This window comes from Acanthochromis polyacanthus, chromosome 18 (assembly GCF_021347895.1).
Source record: "Acanthochromis polyacanthus isolate Apoly-LR-REF ecotype Palm Island chromosome 18, KAUST_Apoly_ChrSc, whole genome shotgun sequence".
Lineage (NCBI taxonomy): Eukaryota > Metazoa > Chordata > Actinopteri > Pomacentridae > Acanthochromis > Acanthochromis polyacanthus.
In genome coordinates this window covers 13593410-13615205 of record NC_067130.1, presented here as the reverse complement: position 1 = coordinate 13615205, position 21796 = coordinate 13593410, and the positions used below count along the sequence as shown (strand labels likewise).

The window sequence follows — 21796 nt, the reverse complement described above, 5'->3', positions numbered from 1 at the left end:
TTACGGAATACGCTGCAAAAGAGAGGGCAGAACATGTAGAAAGGTGGCTCAGCGAGAGAGAGAGAGGGGACTAGAATGCCTTCTTAAGACAGCAGGGCCTCATACGGAGCTTAAACAGGAAATTCCAGCCAGTGGGGGCAGGGGAGGCCTTGGAACAGCCAAGGAGAGCTGATAAAGAACCTTTATTGGAACGCAACATAAAAATCAGTTTGTGTACCTAAAGGGTGTGTGTTTGCATGCAGAGGCTTATCGACAGCCAGTCTTTCATTAAGTGTCTGTGTACAGTAACACAATGTTTACATTATATGTAAAGGGGCCGATGTTTAGCATACTATTAATAGTGGCACACGCTGGGTGGGTGTGTATGAATGTCTTCATGTGTGCAGAGGTGGATGCTGGTCCACTTAAGTACACACATGCTTTCATACATGCATTTGGAAGTTCAAAGTGTACACACATGCCATCATGCAACACCAAGTTTACAGCAACAAAATAGTGCGTGACCCCTGATTAAATAACTTTCTGTGTGTTTAAATGGAGAGTTACAGCATTTTTATACAAATACTGGAAGGTAAAACGTGTCAGTAAGCTGTCAGGCTGACAGCCTTGCCTAGAAGCATATTCAATGATCCTGTCAAAGCACCAATGTTAGTCATTTACACTGACGAACTCGAACTCGAGCAACACATTTGACAGAAAGAAGCTCAATGTCCTTACCCGAACACCTTTAGGCCCTACTGGTCCTATAGGCCCTGGTAAACCCTGAAAACCAAAGACAGGAGCTTTATTTTAACAGCTCAGCATTGTCTCTAGAGTAGCAATGCTGAGTATATCTAAATTAATTTGTCCATAACAAGCCAAGTCTACTACTTACATAATATGTAAACACCATGATGCAATATAGACATGTGTCTTAAAATCCTGATACAGTTCAAAAACACCACCACTTCCCCACAGAAGAGATGGACATAATAGCAAGACCCCTGTGCAAAATGCTTTAATATAAGTCTAGCTATGTGATAAAGACTCCAATGAAGCATCAGAATTACCTCTGAGGGCGTAGCTTATGATGTCAATGTCTAGTTGTAAAATATTCCAATCTCTCTGTACGGCATTTACCCAAATATATTTAAGTCCTCTATTCTGCATAACCCAATTCCACTTGGCCCTGTGCCCTTACTATGGCCCTGACTACAACTGTACCAGTCACAGCAGAGGATTTACTGCACCTGCCTGCCAGGATAACCTTTGGCACCTGGGCTTCCGACTGGACCTTGCTCTCCCTGCAGGGAAGAAAGAGACACAGAGAGGGAGAGAGAAGTGAGAGGGTGAGGGAGAGGATGGGTGATCAAAATTACAGTAACACCAACACACAGGCAGGTCATTCTGAAGAGTATGAGAGAGGTAGAGGCAGAGCAGAGCAGAGGAAATGCAGTGAAATGAGCCAAGTATGAGAACATGGATGTGTTTGCTTTGCATCAAAGTGGACCTGAGAGTGCAGGTACAGTTACCTGTTGCACTCCTATCCGTCCGTATGTAGAATTCTATTTGCACTGAGCTTGTTTGCTTGCTTTTCGAATGTTTGAGATGCACAAATATACTGTGTACCACTAGACCATATACATGTGTTAAGAGCCAGGCATTTTTTTGCACATTCATGTTCACAGCTATCTAGATGTAATATCTCTGGTTGCATTGGATCATAAGTCAGGAAAACATTTCAATTCATTATGTAGGTCTGGTTTATTAGATTGGTAGATATCAGTTAAACGCGGCAGTGTAGACACAGTCTATGGACAGTTGCAGATGTCCATAACATCAGGATAGATAAAACTAACAATTGATTAACTTAAAATAATATATATCTATTGCCATTTGAATGGAACATATAATGAAACATATAGGAAAAAACACATTTGTCAACTTTTATGAACACATTCTTCACAATTGTTATTTTTCTTCAGTCATTATTTCATCTGCTATCACCATATATCAGTAGTATGGTGTAAAGTTGCATATCCATTTCACCAGCAGTATAAGTATGATTAATTTATATAAATATCCACATACTATCTAAGTTTGCGGTGCAACATCACACTGTAAAAACACTAAAATGCACATCAAAGTCCTGTTTTGCAAATGCTGCTTAGGTACAAGTATAGCATGTCATATTATTATACTATATTATCTGTAAAGTATAGTTTTGAAGTACTCAAAATAGCCTTTAAAATGATATCCATAATATTATCCTTACTGATATTTGTGACTTACATTTTACTGATGTATTTGGTCAGCTGTAGTGAGTCCACTTTGAAGTAAAGAAAAAGTAAAAAACATACTGGGTATTTAAATTTATAACAACACTGTAAAATATTCTTATATTGGGATGAGGAGTTCTGCAAGAGCCATTCCGTTTGAAATACAAATATTACAGTGAGGTACACATACCTTAAATGGGTACCTTAAATGTACCTTGTTACATTCCAACCCTCATATGACCCATTCCTGCTCACTATAGACTATCTGTTGGATTCTGGACTCCCAGAAGTTGTCTTTTCCTCCACACTTTTCAGATGTGGTCTGTGTACAGACCATAGACGTTAATTACAAGTTTGGCTTGTACATGCGTATATACGACTCTCAGAAAGCATAACACACACACAGAAGCAGGTTGTGTCCCAAACTCACAGAGCACAAGTGGCCATGTATAACTTCCTTTGACACACTCCGGATGTGCAGCGCTGTGCACTGCTTGCCATTCCTCCTCTCTTGGATAAATATAGTGCATAATGCTGCCAGTTAAAACCAGACAAGAATCTGGTTAAGTGTGGTTTGGACCTTTAACCGGCCAGCAGCGAGGAGGGGCTCTGAACACGGACTGTGGTGTATTACAGTAACAAAGAGTCATCAGCGCTTTATGCACACCAGCTGGCCTTCACTCCCAATAGCTGCCAAACAGTTGCTCGTATTACTCAGTCGTTGGTGCTGTGGTGATGAAGAGTCCAGGCCAGAGCCGTGACGATCATCACCAGCAGCAGCAGCTCTGTGGGAAACAGGGGGGCGTTTGTGGATGAACAGAATGGGAGGACACAACAGTGAGTTAGAAAAAGTCCTTGATTCTCTGTGATGAGCAGTGAGGGAACTCCCCGAGCTGATGACGTCATATGGAGGATGGGGACACACTTTGAACTGTGTGTTCCACTCCACTGTCATGACTAAGGTCTTTCCTTAATACAAACAGTAGTAGAACCCAACCCGACTGAAAATAGCTCTGAATACAACGCTGGATCCTCCATACTTAAAATAGTCTTGGCCTGGACTAAGCATCCAGAGCAATGTCTCCTCCCATTTGGCAATGAGTGAAAGAGCCCATAGAGCAGATTTCCTCAGTTTAAAGAAAAACGGAAAGATAAAAGACGGCGAGACTATAACAAGAAATTAAACACATTCTTAGGAGGAACATCGCATCAGTTTACCACGCTGTAAGAGAGACCGAACATTGACTGGTAACAGGCAGCGACAGGTCCAGACAAAGAAACACAGACAAAGGGAAACTTTCACCAAAGCTGCAGTGTAACAGCCATGAGTGTGTCACTGTTGGCCTAGTTGGCTTGTTCCTGTTTCTCTTCTCTCTATTTTCTCTCTCTCTTTGGCATCACTTTCTGATATCCTGGAGAGCATCGCTGTAACACAGGGCTTTGGCCAGATGTCTGTCCTCACCAGTGCTTCATAACAGGCTAATCTAATCTGGCTGCCCTGCAGGCATGCCTGGTGCTCGCACACATACACACCGATGGAAAGGTTAAACAACCTGAGAATGGATGACGATTGAGCTCTAAAAGAATGAAGTGAGACTGAAGGATTAGACATAATAAGGCTGACAACACTATTAAGATACTAATGAAGACAAACACATAAAGTACAGGTGATGTGATGTGCAGCTGGAGGACTGAAATAAAGAGCTTATTGGAGGAATTTTAAAACATTCAAGACCAACATGTTATCCTGGCACGAGTTGCGAGATACAGAAATGAGTACTTTTTGTAAGTGTGAGATTTATGGAACATAAAGAATAGGAGAAACATGAGGGAGCAGAGTTTACAGAGTTTCTATCAAGTGCAGCAAGATACTTACAGGCTCTCCAGGGAGTCCAGGTGGACCAGGGTAACCTTTCTGTCCCTGCAGAAACAAAAACGAGACATAAGTGAGGATAAAATGATGGACACTGAAAAGAAGAAAGAAAGCAAACAAACTCTGAAAGACTTGACAGCTGTGGAACAATGTGACAAACACAGGACAGGATCTCCCTCAGTGTGTGGAAATTACAAGTACAGTTTTCAGCAGAGTCAAATATGCATGTTAATGCTAACAGAACCAAGAGACAAATTCAGTGCCATATGCAAGGAATCAATCTGCTCCTCTGTCAAAGGATCAGACTTTTCACTGACTGTGTTCACAGAGCTATGGTGCTGGGGAGCTTGTGCCAGGATCATGGCATGTTGAGGATATAAATGCCTTCCTGTTTGAGTCAGATATCAGGTCCCTCCCACTGCATGCAGGGCAGACTACAACATTAAAGACCGCCTGACATAGTGCTTTTCTCCAATTCTGCTGACTTCAGCAGCACAGACCCCCAACAGTGAGTGGAGAAAAACTAAATCAAAGGTGGGAAGACATGACTTCCCAGACCACAGTTTGATAGAGTGAGCGAGCAAGAGAGACAGAAAAGGAAAGAGGGAAAAAACAAAGTAAAAACAGACGGCAGAAGAAAGGAAAGACTCCTGTTGTCCCGTTTTCCTAAACCACAGCTCCAGAGCACCGAGCCAAGACTCCCAGCGTTCCTGTAAACTATCCTTAAGATCTGTTCTCTGACTGCCACAGGAGAAGTGAACGCAGCATCGCTCTTCCCATTATGTTACCTGATCACTCTCACTGGCTTAAAGCCTCACACTGCCATTTAAAACTGTCATCCTGAGCAATAAACCTTTAATAGGTACAGCAACTGTGTCAACAATGCGTTTTTTAGCAATGTTATTGTTAGCCAGTGAGTTAGGCAATCTTATTGACAGCCAGTAGCAGTTGGATTTAAGCAGAAGGCTCGAGGCCAAGATGAGGTGCAGACGGACCAGAGAGGTGTACTGTGAAGCAAGTTTAACGTAGCCAGGCTTTCTTTGTGTCAGCTGGCTCAATAGAACCTAAATTCCCAAGTGGAGATAAAGCATATTATGATTATAAAGTTTCTTTGTTCAAAACTAATATGACATTTAAGTCTGACACTGTCCTCGGATGAAGGATACGTGAAAATTAGTTTAGTTTTGTCCAAAAAAACTTAATGATATATAAATTAATGCCAGTGATCAAATATTCTCTGTAATAAATACCCATAGACCGATATATTTACTAATCTCTACTCTACTAGCACAGCACCAACAGTACAAAAGGGACTTGGTAGCAAATCATGAAAATAAACATATTTATGCATTTTTTGTATCTCCAATTCACATTTACATGATGCATACAGATTGGCAATACTGATGCAAGGCTCAACAGGTTTGCAGATATAATGCATACCTTCAACTGAGAATCTGTGTCGCTTATGGAAAATATCATCATGAAAAGAACTCGTGAATGGCTGGGACCTCACACACTCAGTCTAAATGTGAAACTCTGAACTGCTAGTTGTGCAAAAACAAAATTAAAAATGTCTGTTGGCATCACCAAGTCTGCCAAACCAATGTGTCGGTCTTCATCTGTGCCAGCTGAGAGGCAGCAATCATGAAAGAACACATTAACAGGGAAATGGAAAACAATAAAACCCATTAAATCCCTGTATTTGTGCAGTTAGTTCTTCCAGCTTACAGTGTTCATAAATTAGCAAAATCAGTGCGATGTGTTTTCCCATATTCACATGAGTAATGAAGAGGACCTTCATCACAACTGTAATTAAAATAAACAAAATATCCTTCTGCATTTTTGTTTAATCACAGACCTAATCCTTAAACACTGAATCTCTCTCCCACTGAGTCTAAACTTTATTTTGGAGAACTTCTGAATCTTGCTATCGCCTCACATCATCTGGTGCACATCATCAAGAGACCGGTAGGAGGAGATGCTTGGCCCTCGGCATGAAAATACGTGACTAGCGCACGTAAAACAAACAGAGATGTCAGCAGGTGCTGACAGGCCGCTGCCACATCACAACACCACAAGCAGAAATGTGTGTGTCCTTTCCATATTTCTGTGAAAGGCCTATTGGTAAGCAGCGCTGTGGAGAGAGCAGGGACGGGTGCACTTGCAGACACATGGCGCCTGTGTCTACAAAAATTTCCATCTGTGAATTGTAGCGTTGTGATGACTGGATATTAATAATGATTTGCTGATGTATTTGTGTTTGTTTGAAGGTCACCTACATTTGTCTGATGGTGGTCTGTTTATATGGAACTCAGCCATTGGTTTGATTTTTTTTCCGAAAAATTAATTATTTCCAACCACTTCTTGACCCGACACATGTTCTCAGAAGAGACCTAATGACTTTCTTAAGGGTGCAAACACACATATGTCAGCAGAGTAGCACACATTCACACACAAAGATACAGACACATCATTATACCCCATCTTGTTACATGGCTTATGTACCGGGCTTTGCAAAAGTTCTGTTACACTCAGTTTCATGATCTTTAGAGACGTTTACATGTTGGAGTGAAAAATTCCATTAAATAAACTGAAAGTTCTACCTTATAGGCAGGTGTCCTTAATACAATTTTTATTCTCCAGTGAAGTTGTATCAAGATGGAAGTCAAAAGAGTTGAGATATCTGCTCCCCTTCGTGCTGAACATCAGCCGGATGACCGTCCAGAGTCGCGGAGAGGCTAAAGAATGGCGAAGATCTTTCAGGTCTTCACCATTCTTGAAAGATCACCTGAAAGATCTTCACCATTCTTGAGCCTCTCCACAACTCTGTGGACGGTCATCCGGCTGATGTTCAGCTGCTTGGCTCTGTCAGACTTGTTGTGGCCAGCATGAAGGAGAGCAGATATCTCAACTCTTTTGACTTCCATCTTGATACAACTTCACCGGAGAACAAATTTGTGTTAATGACTCCTGCCTATAAGGTAGAACTTTCAGTTTGTTTAATGGAATTTTTCACTCCGACATGTAAACGTCTCTAAAGATCATGAAACCGTGTAACAGAACTTTTGCAAAGCCCGGTATAGTACAAACGTGTAGCAGCTTAGAATTCCCAAACTGTGCTATGAGGTCCACCAGCCACACACACACACACACACACACACACACACACACACACACACACACACACACACACACACACACACTTGCTGTGGGTCCTGGGTATTAACTGTAGCCTCTCAACCTCAGCTAGACCATCTCAGATCCTTATCTCACTCATTACAAGTTTGCTAATGAGAGCGGCCATTCCCACCAGTCTGCCTGTGTTTACAGTACCACTTGTTTAATGAGCATGTGTGTTCAATCAGATGAACCCACCAGAACGCGTTCCATTTACAACAGCTCCCCGGTAGCACCCTATAAGCACCACCCCTCCTACCCCACTAAAGCCGGGGAGTGCCCCAGGGAACGCTAAGCACATTTAGGCATGAGCAAAATAAAAGACACATTGTGTCTGCCAATGACATGTCGCTCATCTGACTTGTTCTGTACACAGTTAACTTTGTGAGTGTTCAAATAAGCACGTGCCTCATGTCTTTCAAGTCATGTGTCTTCCATTGTCTGCCTCCCCTGGACAGCACCCTGTTAGCAGAACTATACCGCTCACCTCATTAATCTCTGCTTTCATCTTTCCACCTCCAAAATCTCCATACAGCATGGAGCCAGATGATTGCTCAGAGTAATCGTCTGGCTTCATGCATGTGTTGCATGTACAGCAGCACATAAACACTTCGCGAGGATGTCTGGCAGGGACAGACAAAACAAACATCTGCATTAACGTAACCAGACAATATGATCTAGCCAGTGGAAAAAGGTTCCTCATCTCATCTCCGTCTGAACGGCAATTTCGACAGCATGTTTATTTGCATGCAGTATCGCTATTTAACTACTTCTACTGGTAGACAGAGGAATGATTCGTTGTACTACTCGTGAAACATGCAAAGAAAATGATGGTTGATTTGAATTCTCCTATAATTGCAATGATGATGAGCATGTGGATTTGTTAGTTTGAACAGCAAGCGGGAGCTAAATGGAGAAAGCTTTTGGAAAAGGTCTGCTGGAGCTTCAGACAGATTAATGTCATACTGTAAACTGTCACGCAGAAATAAAGGAAAGGAGTATGATTAATACAACATCCAGTCCCTGCAGGGATATTACAGTATATCGTTGTGCTTCGTGTTCATAGGATGCTCTTGTTAGGAGAACTGTGGTTTGGACTTCGCTTGAAAGGAAAATCATCTGTACAAAATCCAATCTGAGAGGAAACAGCAATGGAACAATCCAGGATGGGGATTAATTTATAGTGCATTTATATACGCACATGTACATTTTTATTGCGAGCACAGTGCCGTGTGTGGAAACTTAGCCGTGCCAGAGTACCTTACACATGTTTGTATGGCACTAATGGGAAAAACACATGTGCAGGTAGACTTCTTATTGACAAGGACTCAACATAACGTGTCTCAAGACAGCCATATTCTCCAAAATACTGCATGCTAACCATGTGAGTGTTTACAGTTTAGTTTTCCACTGTCTGACTTCATACTGATGCTTTATGGAAGTATTTTGGCTCAATAACAGCCAACTGTGCACATCTCTGGCTGAATAAAAACATTTTTGAATAGATAAATTCTTAAATGCACGCATGGTGGTGCTTATTATCATGTCTATGATAGCTATGTTGAAGTTGGGAATTATTAGCTTTAAAACTGCAGCAGGCAGTTGAAATCTTGAAAAGGCAAAAATAAACAAACACAAAACACCACCATTTGAAAATGCTGCCCTTCCACTGCAGCTCTTCTGTCTCCCTCTTTGCTAAGCCCCTCCCACCAGCCCCTCATGGGCACATGCTTCAGATAAATAATCTAAAAGTGACCCTTAACTTGTGGCTTCACATACGATTCAAACCCTGCTTTCCTGAGTGTGCTCCCACTGTGCTCTTCAAGCCTTCATTGTTCTCCCCTTGTAGATGTGCACAGCAACAGCTGAGAACACCACAGCCGTGTAATTGTGGTTATTATACTACTTTCTCGCCTGTTTGGTGTCTGCTTGGAGGACTCACTTCCACACACGTGCGTTAGATTGGCGTTTACGTGGTTTTCACAGTACTGCTGAGCATGTACATTATTGTAACTGTGGCATAGTTGCCTGCAGACACAAATTTTGGGCTGTATGCAGGCATCTGTGGAGGGATTTGCCAAAAAAAGCCCCAAAGAATACCACCTACTCTAGCTTTAACTTACACTCTGTTGATGACACCCACAGTAGCTACAGCATCTGCATCTCACCCACATCCAGGATCAAGAAAAAATCCAATGTTATCTCTCAAAGAAGACCAAAACTAAAGCGCACAACATTATATGCTTACATTTAGTTGTTAAATCTAGGACTATATCTAGTTGTAAAGTTGCTTAATATAAAATTAAAGTTTTTACAAATATGTTCTTGCAAATCCAGGTGGTTGAACATTTAATTTAGTGTCTCAATAAAGCTGCACTACATGGGGAAAATAAAAAACAGAAAGCTGTGATTATTTAGGTAAGTAGTTTGACATTTCAGGAAATATTGGAAATTTGACTTATTGCCAAGAGTTAGATGAGAAGGTTGATCCCACTCTGATGGTTAAGTGTTGGAGGTCTGCACTTCAGATCAGCACCTCTGATGTAAGGACGGGTATTTAAAACTTAGCAAATAAAAGGTACAAAGCCACTGTACAGTGTGTCTTGGCTTTCAGATGGAAAAACCACAGACAGAGTAAAAGACAGATGCAGTGAAAACAAACAAAATGTGAGAAGAAGCAGACCAAGTAGCAGTAGGAACAGACAGAGAGGGACGGAGGCAGTAAGGTGAGATGTGTGGCTTGTAATGTAGCCTTGTAGTTGAGGTTTGGCCTGATGTATGTCCCCTCTCCCTGACCCTGTCTCACATGCTGAAAAGCCATTCAGAGTCTGCTTGGTAGAACAAACGTTGTACAGAGCGGAACATGCTTGGCTTCTCTTCCAGTGTAGAATCACATTCTACTATCACACATTTAAAGCACCACTGTTGTTTCCATTAAAGTTTTCCATGGAAAACCAGCAGCCAAAATTCAAGAATTCCCAGTCGAAACATCAAGCTAACGCTGATTTAGAGCACATACATTTGCATGTGTGTTTGGGTGTGTGCGTGAGACAGGCGGAGAAGGTGGAGGGGAAAAATACGGAACAGAACAGAGGAAAAGCTGCCGTTGTCCCGTTTTCCTAAACCACAGAAATCCAAGCAAACGAGACAGAGCAGGTTTGACGGCCAGAGAGGTACGAAGAGGAAGAAACAGCGCATGGGTGTTTCAGGGTGGCCGAGGAGTGAAATGCAATGTCAATAAAAGTCATTATTTCTTTTCAATGTTGCACTGATGTTGCGCCGGGCATCGATGTCTCAGTGGAGACCTGCGTGAGGGAAGAACACGCCTGGGACTTTCCACCTGAGAGGACTGAAAATGAACAGAACAAAGCCTGTTTGAGACGGTTTGGAGACTGACTCACACATCTGTCAAAGAAGTGCACGAAGGATGGAGATTCGTTATAAGCTACAGTGTAACTGAGCAGTTGAGGACTACAGCAGATTATTGTGCTTTTTTTGCATAATGAAAAAAGGGTTAATAAGCTTCTTGGTGTTTGTGTACGGAAAGGAAGTCAACTCCTTGTGGTTAATTTAACAAGTTTCCTTTACAGTCATCATGTCTGTGGTTAAATGACCAATACCTGAGGCCTTCTCTGATGATGTCAGTCTGTGTCTGTTGATGAAGTTGCTATGGAAATGGCTCTCCAGACAACAAGCTATGATGTCATTCTGATAAGTAGGGCTTATAATGTGCCCTGTGGGGTTTATTAAGACAATTTGCTGAGCCGCTGCATATCACAGTGTAGACAGGTAAAAAAAGCTGCTAAGGGTAAAGACTGGGCATGCTTACTTTTGCCAGATGATCTTATCCCTATGCTAAACAATCACTTTGCCTAATTTGAGTTGCATAAGAGGTCAGTCAGCTGTCACCAGCAGCTCTGATTCGCAGTTCACCGGCTAACTTGCTGATAGGTCTTCAAATCACTGCCATTTAGTTTGAAAGGCGTTTCTGCGAATGTTTTTCAGCAGCTTTACGTTTTTTTCCATGCTGGATGAGTGTGTGTAAAAGAGGGAGGCAGAGCCATACAAATGGACATAGACACACACACAACACACACAGAAAAGCAGACTCCTAACAAAAGCCATATGAGCGGTAGACGTCCAACTTCAGTCTGACACTCAAAGCACTGTGACTCTGGAAAGAAAGCAAATACACCCAGAAGCTTTACACCTCTCCTGAAATGCATACAGTCGACCTGCTATATTCAATTACTCAAATAATTCATCTACTTTACTTGAACTGTACTCAACTGTTTTTTGATACAAACGCAACTGGAAGCTGTTGGTGTGATCCTCTTTGCTATCTTCAGACGTGTGTTTACAACTGTTTATTTGGGAAAAGGAGAATTGGATTATTTCAGTGCAGACTTGATGAGCTCACAAGACTCATGAAGCATCTAGACCCATGTGATTGTAATCGGTTACATTCCAGCAGTTTTACTGACTTTTACTGACACGTCATGCTCCAAAACAATCCATTTCAACTGACTGAGTTTTGTCGGACTTCAACACGTAATAATGCTTCATAGAAAATTGAAGTTTGGATTGGTGTTCTAAATTGCATTTGCCTCACTAGCACCTGGAGTGGAAGAAGTCGTAGGTCAACCATTTAGCAATGACTTTCAGCTAATTTTCAACAGCGTTAACCACATGTATTGATCAGTTACTCATCTGTAACTTATCGATTTTAATCATTCACTCATTCGTCTTCTTCCAGATCTCTTTCAACTATTTACATGTTGCTTATCAGTTTTAACAACTGACTGTATAAAAAGATAGAAAAATCCTCTGTGATTGCACCTATAGGTTTCCTGGGAGTAGTTTTGAAGGTTTCGATATCTATACTACCATACATAATATATCAAATACAGCAGGGTATTCTGATCCACAATGCTCGGTGCAGCGAAAGATAAGTGACATACGTGGTGATGATGAAGCACAGACAGAGGACAGCTCATTTCACACTACATTCAAATAAGACTATGACTGATATCAAAGTTGAGGCCGCAATATTATCACAAAACTCCTAGTTGTATGCATACTGCAAAAGACAGTACATACTCTGTGGCAGCTGCAGAGCATACTCAAAGTAAAAAAGAAAAGTGGTTGATGCAGATTGCAGGGTCAGCGTGGTGGCACCGCCTATCACCGTCTTGGCAGCTTTGAACTCCACCTAAATCCTGGCTAATCCAAAAATGAGCAAAGAGGTGAAATTTGAATGGAGCTGAGGAAAACCATCTCTATGCTAAGGACTGTTCTACATCTCACAGTGGTCCTGCTCATAATTATGAATCATTTTAATCCTTAATACAATTTAAACAGGTGAGCTATCTAAAAATACAACCCCCTATCACTGTCATGAAAGAGGAAGTTTTCTATAGGGAGCAAAATCAGCTTTTGTACCAGGCTGTAAGCATTTTTTTTTTGTTTTTTTTGCTGTGAAACTGGCCATTTTAGTATGGTGGTCTATGGGGATTGACTCACTTTTGGAGCCATCCTCAAGTGGCCATTTGAGAAATTGCAGTTTCTGGCGCTTCCATGTCAGCTTCAGAGGTTGCGATTTAAATATTTACTCAATGCTTTGATCTGAATATCTCAACCATGTTTTTCTTACATTTCTCATAGCTTGAAGCCTATTCTCACCCTCAGCTAGCTAGCAAGCATACATAACTAAATGCAACAGGTAGTATGCAGGTGATTTTTTTTTCAAATATGCTGAGCTACACTAAAATTTTCTAAATAACCACTGACTGATGAAGCACCCTCAGGGAACAAGCAATCATTGCTATATTTTGATGTCTGCTTTATGTTCACACACAAGAATGCATTCACACAGTTAGGAAAACAGACACATACATTACTCAGACTTTCCCCTTGCGCTTACTCTAAGCTGGTGCTTGTTGCACTCCTGTCTACCAGAAGCTCTGCCTCACTTTTTCTTCCTTGCATTCGTGAATCACTCAAACAGTGTCGGAAGTAACATCTAAGACAGTGGTAATTTTGTGTATGAGTGCGTGATCCCCATCCGTTATACCCTGTAGACAAAAACCTCCCCATTCATCTCTTGTAACATCCTTCCTGTCAACACTAAGACCCCTCTGTGCAGGATCCAGAAAACATATGGAAGAAATGGTGAGCACAGCACAAAAGGAAAAAGAGAGATGGAGAGAATTAGGATGGAGGAGACAAGGACAGATCTTTATGAAGATGAGTGGCTTACACACAAACAACACCACACAGGCAAAATGCAAGTACACAAGGGTGACGAAATGGTGACAATGAGTCATGCGTCGCCTTTCCTTAATGTTTCAAGGGCCTCACTATTCAAGGAGTGAAGATGTGACCAGGATTTCTACTTACAAGATCACCTGCTACATTAAATAACAGCAGATTCAATTTAACTGAAATCCACTTGGTGAAAGGGTTTTTGAGAAACTCTACAGGGACCCGACTCTTACCTTTCGACCCTCTTGGCCAGTCAGTCCAACCGGGCCAATAATCCCTGAGTCTCCCTGGAACACAAAGCAAGAATGTCAAAAGGCAAGAATGGAAGAATGTCGCTTTGCACAAGAAGCAATCATAAATGTGCTCGGAGCTGGCCAAACAGGACGTCGTTACAAACTAATGTAGCATATAAGAAAAGGAGGGATTTAATACCTTCTCTCCTATAGGTGCAGGTCCAGGTGACATGCCAGGGTCTCCTTTTTTCCCCTGAAAGAAAGACAAACACAAAGGAAGTCTCTGTATGGGTGAAAAATACTCAACTCATTCACTGATTTCAATCTCTGACAGCCTCTGAGTCATAATCATAATTAATGAAGTAATTTCTCTGGCCAACACACTTCATCTGGACCGGGAAAAAAGGTTCACGCTGCAAAAGCTTTGTCTCTGTAAACGAGATACTATTAAAAAAGGTCAAAAAGTGACAAAGGAAACAAAAATTAGTTGTCTTGTGACTGTTAATTCACTTTAACAGATGCTTTTCTTAATGAGGCCCTCCAGTCACACACACCAGGCTCCATTGTCAGCAGGTAACAATAACAAGGCTTCAGCACATCAAAGCTATGGATCGGAAATCACCCTGAGTGCTGACTCCCTCTCTCTCCCCTTCGGACCCCTGCCTTTTACAACTTTGTTTCATTTATTAATGATGAAAGAGCAAAGATTTCAGTGCACCCTGAGACATCAAACGCTTCATAATTTTTCTTTCAACACACTTGCCAGGTAGAAGAAGCTGCTCTGCACCAGTCTGCCTACACTTTACTGAAGTGTTCAATCACTGAGGCACAATTTTAAACCTTTACTAAGGATCACTTCTTTGTATTCCCTCATGCTCGTCTATACCCAATGTAACAGGTTATATGATGAGATTCAGAGGTGCTTTCTTAACTTTGGACAGAACATGAATGTTTACATTTCTGTTCAGTCTTTTCACTCAGCTGTCACACTGAAGTCCTTCTTACTGAACTCTCAGTAAGTGATGCAGTAAGTGTATTTCTTAACACGTTGAACTATTCCTTTAAGCCTCTGAACTCCATGTTTGGCAGGTTTGCATTTTACCTTTTAAAAAGTTTGCAAAATGACATAATGCGCCAAAAACTGTAAAAACATATCAACTTACTCACAATTTTTTTGAACTATTCGGCTGTGACATGCCATTCTATCAAGAAACGTAAGCAAATCTAGGCTTTAAATTGAGATATTTAATCAAAGTCACTTCATTAAAATTTTCCCCAAAAAATTCAACCATGTGCACTGATTAGATAATGTGAAAAAAATTAAAAATTCTGCACTTATTGGCACAAATGTGAAGCCAGTAGAGACTCTGATGTAACCAACAGCCAGGTCACAAAAATTCAGATACTGTTTAAGTGGAAAAAAGTGGAATTACGCCCCAGGTTAGATACAGTATAGACACAAATTAAAAACATAAACAGTAAAATATCTATAGCATGGAAAGCCGCAATGTTTCCCAGTACAGTGGACACTTGAATAAATGTTGTACATAGTGATTTAAGGATTTTTATTTTTCTATTCAACTTCTGTTTCTCTGTGTCTGTTTTATGGTTTATAGCATGATAACTATGTCACACTGCACAGTAGACATATTAGAATCTTCTCTACTTATAGCCATAGTTGTACTGATTCCAAAGATGTGCAGGACTTTATGTTGCAGTGAAAAATGAGTAAAAAGGAGTAATGAATGCCCAAAAACTTTTTTTTTTTTGGATAAGTGAATACTGGTGATTGTGCCAACAACCTGTGTTTGGCCTGTAGCCCAAAAGGTACTGCAGATGTTACAGATAGCTCTTTGTTGACATGACAGTGATATGACATTCATTGACAAAACTAGAATTGTGATTTTAAAAAATGCTGGACAATAGAAAAAAATGAGAAAGCATCAAAAACCTAATATAAGACACTTTGAAGAATTTTATCTGGCTGGAAATAAGATCCTATCATGATCCTTTCACTATTTTGGAGAAATGACTTTACATTTTGTGCATTTTATTTCATGCCAACATCAGAAAAAATGAATAACATACTCATGTCTGCATGCTAAATGTGATGCTACAGAGAGCAGAGAGTTAGCTTAGCTTAAAAACTGGAGAGGAGGGAGCTGATCTATTACCAGCTGCTGCTGTCCAAAGGTAACAAAATCCTTCCATGTTTCCAGTCGTTATACTCAGCAAAGCTGACCAGCTGTTGGCGGTGCTGAATATTTATTGCATGGACATTAGAGTGGTATTGATATTGTCATTTAACTCTAAAAGAGAAAAAGTGTTTTTTCCCAAGTACATGCTAGCTAAAAGCAGAAAATAAGGAAAACATAATGGAAAGCAAGTCTGACAAAAAGAGCAGAATGCAAAAGAGACATAATAATATAAAAATCACATGCAGAGACAAAGATTAGCACAGCCCATGTGGACTAGTGGAGCTCTGGTGCTGGGGTCGGGCAGTGTGAACTCGGTTGTCATTTATGTAAGGCATTTTTATAATGCTCTTTAAACACGGGTATTGCGCCTCACTCTGTACTCCACGCACACAGTGTCAGAGGTGAAGGGTGCTTGCTGAGGCATACATCAGTCCAGACAATCACATGGGGGGACGCAGAGAATTGGTCTTGGGCAGGGTCATATCCTGTTCACACGTTAAATTTGGACAGATTTATTTGGAGTTCTCACTTTCCGACTCCTTATGTCTTTCCCTTGAGCTCTGATAAATCACTTCAACCCCACTGTTGTCAACCAGTTTTTCTCTGCCTGCTTGCTGGAAGCTCAGGCTCTTTCATTTTTCACAGGAGTTTCAGTGCAGGAATTTATACTGGCAGTCAATAGAAACTTTGAGGTAGAAATGTACGCAGAATTCTACTTGTAGGGGGGTTGTAATTATTCATTGTGGATTTACTGATGATCTAGTGCCCTGGTAGTTGAGATAATGAGTTGTCATTTTGTCATGATTCATTGCACATGGGTTGGTCACTTTGCAAAAGTGAACCAAATACACACCAAGCAATACTCAGTGAGTATCTGCACAATTTGAGAATGGGTTTTGAAGGCCTATATAAAGGCCCAAAAAAGGCCACCATTGTTAGTCCAGTGAACAGCATCATGCCGCGTCTAACACATGAACAACGTCTCCGGGCACTGGGTATGGTGGAGGCCGGTTTGAGCTACAGTGATGTAGCTAGGCGTATGGGCTGTTCCCAACCCACAATCAGAAGCCTGGTCCAAAGCATGCGCCGACGGATTGCTGCCTGCACCGAAGCAAATGGAGGACATACTCGGTATTGACTGTTGTGACTTTGTGTTTGGCAGGTGCCGTTTTCTTTTGCGAAATTCTTTATTTTTAAATCATTCTTGAAACTTTAGATTTTTCTTTCTGTATGCCAATATGCTAAACAAATGATTCATATGAAGAAAATCCAGTTTCGGGCTTCAAAATAAAAATTATGTTGAAAAATACGGTCTCAAAGTTTCTATTGACTGTCAGTGTATATCAACATACACATATATTGGAGAATATTTTGTAAACAATGGGAGCCTATATCTCTAGGAACCCTTATAGATGGGAATCCTAACACTGATCCTGTAGCACACATGTTTAAGTGACATATTTGCTCAGCTTTAAGCTCTGTGGTGTTTGTAGTGCTTCAGGTATCGCAGCCCTGCTGTGAACTTAGATGGCCCCGATTCTTCGGCCATAAAACTCCATTGCCCTTGCTGCTCTTTATGGATTCCAGCTGATATAGAAAAACTGTCCTCATAGGATTATCATTCACATTAGAGGCCAGAGAAGATCTTAAACTGCTTATTAAATTAGCAGAATGAAGCGAGTACATAACCATGTAACTGTTTCATGTGGAAAAAACAACATAGCTTCTGGGCTCTTGGCATAAAAAGAAAGGCCGGCTTGTGATCATGAGTTAGACTAAAACCTGTACCTTGAGCCCGGGTGGACCAGATCGGCCAGGGTTTCCATGGGGACCAGGGGCGCCCTGTGGAAAAGCCAGAAAAAATAAGAGAAACATAAGCAAAAGGTGATCGAGCTCTCAATCAGTCTTCATATTGGGATGGAGCTGATGCAGGCTGCGGGTTTGCAACCAGCGATAAGGGGAGCAAAGACTGTCTGGAGAACCTCAGCCTTCATGCTTTTTTAACCTATTTTCCTACACATCAGCTGTGTGTGTGTGTGTGTGTGTGTGTGTGTGTGTGTGTGTGTGTGTGTGTGTGTGTGTGTGTGTGTGTGTGTGTGTGTGTGTGTGTGTGTGAGTGTGGTGGGGAGGTATTTGGGGTTGGTGTTGGGGGTAGACGCTTATGGAAAATGGGGCTCTCTGGAGCTGCTTCACCATATGGATGTGGTTTTCCTGCCCCCTGTTGCCCCGCACTCCACCACCACTCCACCCCCCTGACACACACACACACACACACACACGCAAACAAACACACATTTGCCAGGCATCCTAATGAGTAATGCAGATCATCGCCGTATCATAACATTTTGAATTCCTCTGCTGGTGTGTCTTTCTGTCATTGGCAGTTGCTGAGGAAATGAATAAAAACAAAGCGAGATCGACAGTGGCAGCATATTGGTAATGTGAACCATCCCGCTCTGTCCAGCAGGCCCTTTGGGAAGGTTTAGCAGAACAACTCTAGAAGCCAGGGAGTGAATATACACTGATTTCTCTTTGGTTTAAGTTACAGCCTACAGACAGAAGCTAAAGGGGGTTGCTACGTCTCCGTTATTCATTTATCTGTCTGTCTGCCTTCTCTTCCTCTGAGTGACTTTTCCCCTGCAGATCTCTGACCTCACTCCTGCCCTCCACGTGGTCTGGCACCCCTGGGCCCCTCACCAACCACCTGTCCTGGGTCAAGGGGTTGATCGAGTCAGGGAGGATGGACAGAGAGCCTAGACTGCTTTAAGAGCTGGGTCAGTGATTTTCGTTGAGGTGAGTCAAAACAAATCAGGAGGCCCTTATTTTAGTGATCTGGTCTGCAGCATCAAAAGCCAACATCTGCTGACGTCCAGACAGACAATTCTCTATTATCCCATGAAGGGGGAAAAAAAAGCACTGTGGGATTTGGGTTGGGTTATACAGCTCCACAAAAAAGTCCTTCGAGCAAAGTTCAAAAACAGACGCACTGGTCGAGTGCAGACATGACAACATAAACCCCTTTATCTGTAAGTGCTTTTCCTGTCAAAGGCTGCTTTGATGACCATCATGTCTGATTCACAGAGCTTCTCATGAATGAACAGGACGTTACTAAGCTGAGGTGATATCTCTTGTTTGAGTCACAGAACAGTCAGGATTCCCAAACAGACTGATGGTAAGGAACCAGGTCTGATGAAATCTGTTTTTTCATGGTTTACATTCAAGACAAATTCATTCCAAGGATTGTTCATTTTAAAGAGCTTGCGTCGTTTCCTCCCACTTCGGGTTGCATGCAGCTGGTGTTCCTCGAGAGCTGTCCGTACAGTGTTAAGGGACACTGTTGTGCCCTAAATAAACTTAAACAAACTAGACATGTTTGAATTACATGCTTCAAAATTAACCCTGTGGTCTACCACAGGTTGGGCAGTACGCTAGTAGGCGCAGGCTGGCACCGAACATTTGGTGCTGTGCTCTTGCCTCCATGTCGTGTCCCTTTCTCTCACAACAGGTGTCTAATTAGAGAAGACCAGGGTGGGGCGCCCACAAGCTGAGGGCTATCAAATAAAAAACCACCATCCTCTGTACAGCGACGCAGGGCGTTACTGTGGTTCCTGTGGTCAAAATGCTGCTAGCTCTGTGCATTTCATACGAGACAAAAATCTAGAAATCTAAACAAATAATAGATCCTAATGTTACATCGCATGGCAACGTGCTCTACTGTGTATAAATACATGCTTGAATCTACAAAATTTCCACATGTGCAGCTTAAAGCCAAGATATACTGTATGTACATTAAAATCTGGTTGCGTGACATCACTCCAAGGTTACATTCCCACACAGAATATTTTAGACGAGCCCTTTTAATGGGCTACGCTGTAAACATAGTCTGACTTTCAGCACCAGCTCGTAAAAGTCGATTTAAATGTATATACAGTCACCGTATTAAAGATAAAAGACATTCTGTATGATGCCGTGCCAAATGAGAGCCGATGGGGTAATGTCTGATTAACTAACATTAGATCAAGAGAGCATGTGAAACCGCTGGATGTCTTCATAATTAAGGATCCCAGTCTGCTCTCACACACAGAACTTAAACTTTGCCTCGAAGGAACCAGGAAAATATTTCACTGTTTGTTAAAATCTCAACAGCGTGTCTTTCCATTGCCGAATGAAACGAGTGGAATTTGCAGGATAATGTCACATAATTTACAGTAAAACTTCATTTTAACAGAAGCAGACGGGGTGAGTGAGCTACTTCACGCCAACGTTTTTAGTGCTAAATACATCATGCATTGCCCAGAGTATGTGAAAAAGGAAACAGTAAGTAATCCAAAGCATTATTTAGGCATTTACAACAATAACAGTAATAGCTCATAACGGCAATGACAAGCTTGAAAATTACGACGGAAACCTCGAGCAAACTTTATGCCAAAACTTTTAAAGTCTTGTATTAAAAATGCATTAAAGTGCCCAAATGGGATTGCAGAAATAGTGAATTAGAACGTGGTCTGTGATTTTTTTACAGTCTCTGAGTTTATTACTGTAATATTCCAGAGACCCATACACACAATTTACTCCAGGGATCTAAAGACCCTTAAGAAGCTGATCTGCATCCCAGTGTTACCAAAACGGTCCAACAAGCTGCTCTCAGCAGGGCCCAGCACATTTACACATTTAAAAGTTCTTTATAGTCATAGCTTTCTGGGTTTCTGGCCATATGGGACGTGAGTTCGTGCAGGTGAAGCAAGGTGGGGGAAATTTGTTTAGTGACAGAGGAGTGGTTTGGAGGGGAAGCACGAGGAAAGATGGGTGACAGAGATTTTTTTGCTCGGACAAAGACGCTTTTGACCCAGCAGGCTCCAGGCGAACACAGATAGATGCAGGCCTGTGCTCTCACGATGACTCCATGCTTCCTCTCGCACCCGTCTACCATGTTGTCATTATACACCCGCAAACAGAGTGGAAAAAGCGCGGCCCGACGATTCATAGACACCTTGAAAAAACTTCTGTCCTGACATCCGTTGCCATAGTAACGGCATCTCACACTCACATGTGTGGGATCAGAGGTCAAGGTTCATGGGTGGTGCTTCTCGGCTCAATGGTGCTCTGTGTGTCATCATACAGACTTCCAGTAATCCAAGGCTACAGAGGGTCATGCAAAAAAACTGGCAGGACTGCTCTCTGTTCAGCTGTGAGCGGAAACTAGCTCTTCACTTCGAAGAAGATGATCAAATCACGCTTCACCACCTGTGAGCCTGCAGTCGCCGCAGCCTGCCTGCAGCATAAATTCAGATTTGGAGTTAATTATTTTACCAATCAACAAGTGCATTTCTTCTCCCAAATTGAAACCAGACGGCAGAGTTAGCGCAGCACGTGTTTGCGAGGAGTGCGTGTTTGCATGTGCGTAAATATGTGTGTACCTCCGTGTTTGCACATACACATGGCAGCAGCAATTAAACTTGATAAATGCTTTTGTTTACAGGAAAGCTCCATAATCTGTCTCACTCTTTATATATGCAGGTCATAAACACAGCCACATATGTCTGCCCTGCACAGTGTGGGATTAGTGCTGCGGCCAGTATTCACTCCCGTGTGAGCGCCGATGTGTGCCAGTGTGCACGTCAAACAAAATGACTGCGATGTCAGAGTCACACACTGCCGGCGTGTTTGCATGTTAAAGCGGCATCAAAACTGATGGCCTTTACAAGTGCGTTTTTATTGAAAAGGCTTATTTTCATTGTTTGCACTTTGCAAATTGACCACTTCCACTGACAATGCCACAGGCAGTTCAACAGC

The 21796-nt window shown here is 41.9% G+C and overlaps 1 protein-coding gene across 1 annotated transcript in view; it reads right to left on the bottom strand.

Annotated features, from left to right (window-relative positions):
• The window catches only part of col27a1a (collagen, type XXVII, alpha 1a), a 79559-nt gene that overhangs the window by 40379 nt on the left and 17384 nt on the right, over nt 1-21796 (bottom strand). Inside the window, exons 5-10 of the mRNA XM_051938508.1 lie at nt 17792-17845; nt 14005-14058; nt 13806-13859; nt 4135-4179; nt 1230-1283; nt 718-762 (exon numbers count right to left, since the gene is read on the bottom strand). Coding sequence (XP_051794468.1) covers nt 718-762; nt 1230-1283; nt 4135-4179; nt 13806-13859; nt 14005-14058; nt 17792-17845 — 306 coding nt within the window. The remainder of the gene's footprint in view (nt 1-717; nt 763-1229; nt 1284-4134; nt 4180-13805; nt 13860-14004; nt 14059-17791; nt 17846-21796) is intronic.